Source organism: Salvelinus sp. IW2-2015, linkage group LG26 (assembly GCF_002910315.2).
Source record: "Salvelinus sp. IW2-2015 linkage group LG26, ASM291031v2, whole genome shotgun sequence".
Lineage (NCBI taxonomy): Eukaryota > Metazoa > Chordata > Actinopteri > Salmoniformes > Salmonidae > Salvelinus > Salvelinus sp. IW2-2015.
The window spans coordinates 410,685-417,865 of record NC_036866.1 but is presented as its reverse complement, the minus strand read 5'-3'; the positions used below and the strand labels follow the sequence as shown (position 1 = coordinate 417,865).

Below are 7,181 nucleotides of genomic sequence, written 5' to 3'. Positions count from 1 at the left end.
TCCTCCCACTGTGAGGTGGAGAAAGAGGGAGGGAGGGAGGGAGGGAGGGAGGAGGAGGGAGGAGGGAGGGAGATACGAGATTAGCTGTTAGGGTCAAACAAGAGGTCAAACTGTTCTATCACTGTATGGCATTCATAAACCATTGGAGAACACTCTCATTCACCATTCCCACAACACATTCTAACACCACCACCACACACACACATAATACACACGCCGACACACGTACACACACGCCTTTCCATCTTGCTCACTCACACACCACACACCTCATCTCACTCCTCAAACACAACACACTTCTCTCACACACCACACACTCTCTCAACACACACTATCAGACCGATCCCGACGAAGCAGGACCACTGACCGGACCCAATGACTGACTGACGTGCTGACTATAACTTAAGGTCTTAACTATCTGTTAGACTGCATGGAACGTCTTTCACTTAATTAACACAATTGTTTTTACAGCGTTCTGCCTTAGAGTCCAATAACACAATGTATTTTACTGCGTCTGGCCTTAGAGTCCATAACACAATGTATTTTACGCGGGTCTGTTCTAGGTCTCGAGGTCCAACAAGCACAACTAGAAGAGAGAAAATGAGGTGAATAATGGTGCCATTAGAAACAGAGAGCAAATGAGGTGAATAGTGGCCCATTAGAAACAGAGAGAAATTGAGGGAATAGGGGCCATATAAACAGAGAGAATGAGGTGAAATAAGGTTCCATTAGAACCACGAGAGAGAAATGAGCTGAATATCGTGCCTTGAAACAGAGAGAATAGGTGAAAGGGTGCCTTAGAAACAGAGAGAAATGAGGTGAATGGTGCATTAGAAACAGAGCGGTCAAATGAGCGTGAATAGGTGCACATTAGACAGACGAAGAAATGAGCAGTGATAGCGTGCCATTAGAATACAGGAGAGAAATGAAGGTGAACAGTGCCATGTAGAAACAGTGAGAAAGGGGAATAGTGCCATAAAGGATAAGTGCAGTAGGTCATTTAGAACAGAGAGAAATGAGGTGAATAAGGTGCCTATTAGAAACAGAGAGAAATGGGTGAATAGGTGCCATTAGAAACAGAGAGAAATGCAGGTGAAATAGGTGCCATTAGAAACAGAGAAGAAATGAGGTGAATAGGTGCCATTAGAAACAGAGAGAATGAGGTGAGATAGGTGCCATTAGAAACAGAGAGAAATTGAAAGGTGACAGGTAGCCATTAGAACAGAGAGAAATGAGGTGACATAGGTCATTAGACAGAGGAATGAGGTGAATAGGTGCCATTAGAAACAGAGAGAAATGAAGGTGAATACGGTGCCATTAGAAACAGAGAGAAATGAGGTGAATAGGTGCCATTAGAAACAGAGGAGAAATGAGGTGAATAGGCTGCCATTAGAAAAGAGAGAAAATGAGTATGAGGTGCCATTAGAACAGAGAGAAATGAGGTGAATGGTTGCCATTTAGAAACAGAGAGAATACGGTGAGTGCTAGACGGATGAGAATAATGGTGCCATTAGAAACAGAGAGAAATGAGGTGGAACAATAGGTGCCATTAGGAAACAGAGAGAAAATGGGTGCATAATGGCGTGCCATTAGAAACAGAGAGAAATGAGGTGAAATAGGTCCATTACGAACCGAAGTGGTTAAAATTGAGGTGAGTATTGCGGGTCAATGTAGAGAATCCTAGTGATGAGAACATGAGGTCGAGATTAGTTGGCACGATTGAAAGAGAACAGAGGAGAAATGATGGCAGGGTGCAAAGGTGCCATCTGTAGGCATAAAGAAGAGAAATGAGGTGCACGATATGAGGTGCCTTAGAGAAAAATCAGAGAGAATGATGTGATTAGGGTGCCAGTATGAGAAAACAACGTAGGAGGAAATGGAGTGTGCTCCTTCAGTGCCCTGTAGACGGGAACAATTGACCGGAGACCTGAGGGCGGAATAGGTTGCTTAAGTGCGGACAGAGAGAAATAGAAGAGTGAATAGGTGCCATTAGAAACAGAGAGAAATGAGTGTGATAAATGCGACGGTGCATTACGACAGAAGAGAAATGAAGGTGCATACACGGTGCATTAGAACAGAGATGGAAATGAAGAGTGGACTAAAGTATCATTTAGAAATAAGCAGAGAAATGATTAGGATGAATACGAGTCGCCTTGACCGACAGGAGAACTCGAGCGATGAATAGCGGGGTGCTACCCCTTGAACAGAACGGAGAAAATGAACGAGTGGAAGAATGGGTTGCCATAGAAACAGGAGAAATTTGAGGGGTGGCGAGGTGGACCCTACCAGCGCGCGCGTGAAATAGGGGCTTGCCATTAGAACAAGCTAGAGCAGGGGCTGAAAGGGAGGCGGTAGGAAATAGGGAGCTCCCCTGCCCCCTTAGAAACTAGGCGGAACATGAAGTCGAATACGAGTCAGCTCACATTGAGAGAACGACGTTGGGACCCGCGCGAGATGAGCTGATTAGGTGATATAGTTGTGGTGGGCCATTGAAACAGCGAGTGAGGAAGAGCAAGACAAGTGATTTATCGAAGCTCGCAAGTTGCTAATGTCATTAGTGCAACTTCAGTTCGACCAAAGATACCCAGGGTCGGAGGACACGTAGTTCGAGGGTGGGACCGTACCTATAAAGAGCGCTACCGGATCGCCGGGATTAATATATAGGCAGCTGACCGTATAGGGCGGGTCGGCGTGTTTAGGGGTGGACCAGTGTAGAGGGGGCCGAATAGTCCGGGACGTATTTAAGGCTTCGGCATATACCCAGCCGGTAGCTGTCAAAAAGTTGCCGATTATCAGCGACTAGCCACGGGCATCCTTCATCTCTGGATTATGCGAGGGGCAATGGCGAAAAGTGAGTTCAGACAACACCAAAAGGGACACGTCAGAGCCTGTCCTCGTACAAATTGTAATGATGTGGGTCTAGGGGTTCCGGCCTCTACGCGCTGTCTTCGAATGCATGACACCGAACAGCCCTAGTTTACAATAAGAGTTACCTCAGCTTCTCCCGGTAGGAGAGTCGGTTCGGCGCCCTGGCCTCTCAATACTCAGCCGCACTCGCTATGCATCAGTTACTCTACTTTATCAATGCTACGTTTCATTTACGTTTTCTCAAATTGACGTATTCATTACGTGGATTTAATGACGTTTCAATGACGTGTTCGAATGACGGATTTCCGTCTTTCCAATACGTGTACTTCATGACGGTCTTCAATGGATCGTGTTTCCAAACTGCTGTATCAGTCTACAAGTTACGTGGTGGTGTTATTCAGCTGTTTACAGAATTACCTTCTCATACTGCGCTCAGATACCTCTACAAGGGAACGGCGGAAAGAGAACCTATGCATGTTTCTCTCTCTCTTTCCTTGTGCCAATCTCATAATGTTATTCTTCAAGACGCGGCAAGGAGCATGACTTTACGAGCTAGTAGCGTGTATGGACTTACCGTGTAGATATGCTCTTCTGTTGATACACTGACAGCTGATATGGCTAGAATGCAAATAGAGTAATGCCTAAATTGCAAGAACGTGTTATTAGAGTCACTAACAGGTGAGTCGGTGCGGCGTGAGCTCCTTAGTCTTTGTACGGGCCAGCTTACTTTAGTTAGTAGCTATTACCAATGTTGCTCTGTGTGTTTTGTCTCAATAGACACGGGTGCGTCACTACGACACTGGGACTGCAGCTGTTTATGTGGCGATCCATCGAAGCAGAGGAAACCGTAGTGATCGATATGATCCCACTCCGAAGAGCATACAGCCACGAGCAACCCTTTCGGCGAGAGAAAGTCGGTGCAGTCAATGAAACATGGCAAGGGCAAGAATTGCTGTCAAACTTCTGATTTACGATTCAAGTTTCCATCACAGCACTGACGGATGCGCGCGGTCAGAAGCCAAGCTTTGTGAGGGTATGAGTGGGGACTTGTAGAAGAAAGGAGAGCAAAGAAGGCAAGCGGGGAGTCAGGGGCACATCTGACCACCATAAGCCCCCAGGATGGGGACTCTTACGACATCAGATGACCCAAACAAAGCAATGAGACGCAACGTCCTTGTAGTCGCGGAGAGCACTATGTTGAGCGGAAAACCACGGGATGGTTTTGACTCGGCCTTCAATTCAATCACCGGTCTCTGGGTCGCTCGCTGAGGAGACCTATCACTAACACAGCCCAAGGAGCCAGCTCGTCACACTGCACCGACAGCTTGGGATACAGCAGAAGAAGTGGAACTAGATGAGAGCAAAACCCATCAGGAATTCTATTTTTCGAAAGTTTACTGTCCTCTCTATGCAGGCTGAGGAGCTACCTAGGGTATACTGAGCATCATCCTACAGTATGTGTAAGTGTCGGTGAGACAATTACAGGATGTAAGTTCACTGCGCTGCAAGCGGGACCCTGAGAGTAGGGGAGCGCGGAAGAGAGGGCGACGGTGTCCGGGTTGAGCGTCATAAATCACACAGATAGGGCTGTTTCATATAATCATACGAGGCTATTTGGATTGGGAAACTGGCCGGGGGGGTACGGGATTAATTGTGAATAATCCGACACACCCGAGTTCCTGGTGACTACGACTTGGTGCAAAAGTGTGCAATGTGTGACGTATTTTAGTTCCTAGTCTTAATATAAATCCCGATATATCAGTAGGAAAAGTGGGATATTTAGTGTGTCTCGTGTGTTTGCTTTCAGTGTGTGTGCTGTTGTGCTTGATGCTGCTGTAAGTTGTGTTTGTTCGCTGTTGTGTGTGTGTATTGTTGTTAGTGGTGTGTTTTGATTTTGTTGTGTGTTTATATGTGTCTTCTCACTGTGGGAGCTAAACACAGAGTTATTTCACTACACCCACAACATCAGCCTAATATGGTGTGACCAATACCAATTGATTGATTGTACTGCTCATTGGCTTCTTAAAGCCAGGAATAGGCAAACTGATGACCACAGAAATTGTGTGATGTGATTGTGATACTGCTCCGATCGCATGGGTTGAATCGTGAGTCGTTTGTGCGCGTGTAGTCGTTGTAGCCTGTAGTGTATTTCTAGAGTTTGGATCCAAACATTCCTATACTTCAGAGACTCCATCTCTTAAACAGTATTTTGTACTCACGCATCTATCATGGATCACCAAAAGTAATAATCTTTTTACATTTTTGTGCCATCATTTGCTACTCGTATATTCCTTTTAGAATTATTTATTTATTGCTGTGACTCTTTTATTTGATCTTGGTGACTACTTGAGTCATTCTATTAAAAGTACTTACTTTCCACCACCTCATGAGAGAGCAGCTTGTGGACTCGCATCTACCGCACATACTGCAAAATGATATTCATTTAATTGTGCATGTCCTAATTTTGCAGGGGCGTAGAGAACAAAGTGTGTTTTACAACTAATTCCTACATTCCACCCATTTTGCATAGGGTGATGGAGAGTAAAAACTACTTACAGCGATCTCTGGTGATATTACCTTAAGTCAGATTTAACGTCGCTAAATCAAATCCTGAGGTCAACTCGCCCCCCGACCTCGTTAATGACCATTTGATTACCACAAGTAGCTTTGCGGTTGGCCGGTCGCATTTAATTTATTTTTTGCCGGTCCACAACTAGTTGGTGTGGCCTGACATAACTGAAGAGAACAGTGTAGCTGCTGATTCTTACATATCAAGTACAGCTCATTAACATTAATTTGTCCACTTATTATGGGAACGTTATGTTTAAGAGCTCAGATATGGGTTTGAACCCCATGGGTCCTAAAAAGGGGGGGGGGAGGGTACCAGTAGTCACGCTCTCATCTTTAAATTTCCCTAGCCCTTGCTTGCAACGACTAACAATTACCGGCCGGCATCAAGTAACATAAGTTGTTTGATTTTATTGTTTTTCGAAAGATAGTTGTTTGATTAAAAATGCTTTCTCGTTTATATTGTATAAGCCTATTTTTAGCCTAGTTAGCTTTTCACGCGACTTCAGTTATAAAGAGGTGAGTGGCTATGATGACGCCATGAACCCCATCCGGACGTACCAGGTGTGCAACGTGCGCGAGGCCAACCAGAACAACTGGCTGCGCAGTGACTTCGTCCCACGTAAAGACGTCCTCCGAGTCTACGTGGAGATGAARTTYACCGTGCGWGACTGTAACAGCATYCCMAACATCCCCGGCTCCTGCAAGGAGACCTTCAACCTCTTCTACTACGAGTCCGACTCAGACTCGGCCACGGAGACAAGTCCATTCTGGATGGAGAACCCCTACGTGAAGGTGGACACCATCGCGCCCGATGAGAGTTTCTCCATGTTGGAGACGGGAAGGGTGAACACGAAAGTGCGGAGCTTCGGACCTCTCTCCAAGACTGGGTTTTACCTGGCCTTCCAGGACCTGGGGGCGTGTATGTCGTTGATTTCCGTCCGGGTGTTCTATAAGAAGTGTTCGACCACCATCGCGAACTTCGCCGTTTTCCCCGAGACGGCCACGGGGGCAGAGGCCACGTCGCTGGTCATCGCGCCCGGAACATGTGTTCCCAACGCTCTCGAGGTGTCCGTGCCTCTCAAGCTGTACTGCAATGGGGACGGCGAATGGATGGTTCCTGTGGGATCGTGCACCTGCGCGTCCGGGTTCGAGCCCGCAATGAAGGACACCCAGTGTCAGGGTGAGTGTGACATCAAGGACACACAATGTCAGGGTGAGTTTTCTTTGGTGGCCATTTTTTGGGGGGGTAATCACCCAATGCTTTGTGTGTGTCCCTCTTTTTTGGCGTCAGCCATTTTGTGTCAAAATGTCAAAAACATTCAGCCTCACTGTCTTAAAACAGAGAAACCAACAATGCACCAAAAAAAAACAGATCATATAGTCATTGGCACTCTCTCAATTGAGCATCTCCCTCCCCTGACCTCGATTGTCCCAGGAGTAGATGAATAAATAAACGTGTTGTCAGTAACCAATATGACACTTGAGCAAGCTGGACAATTCTAGGAGAGTGAGGTCTGATAGAGAACAGAACAGGTTCACAGAGGTTCAGACCAAGAAGAATTAAAACTGCAGGCCACAGCTCAGATGGAGTGCAGGGGACAGAGAGTGGAGGAGAGGAGTGGAACGTTAGACTGGGGGGTAGTGGAACGTTAGACTGGGGGGTAGTGGAACGTTAGACTAGGGGTAGTGGAACGTTAGACTGGGGGGTAGTGGAACGTTAGACTGGGGGTAGTGGAACGTTA

General features: G+C 46.4%; 1 protein-coding gene across 1 annotated transcript in view; it reads left to right on the top strand.

Moving 5' to 3' along the window:
- Positions 1-7,181, top strand: part of LOC111952653 (ephrin type-B receptor 3) — a 71,470-nt gene that overhangs the window by 4,319 nt on the left and 59,970 nt on the right. The window contains 1 exon segment of the mRNA XM_070435369.1: positions 5,924-6,876. Within this exon segment, the coding sequence (XP_070291470.1) occupies positions 5,924-6,876 (953 nt within the window).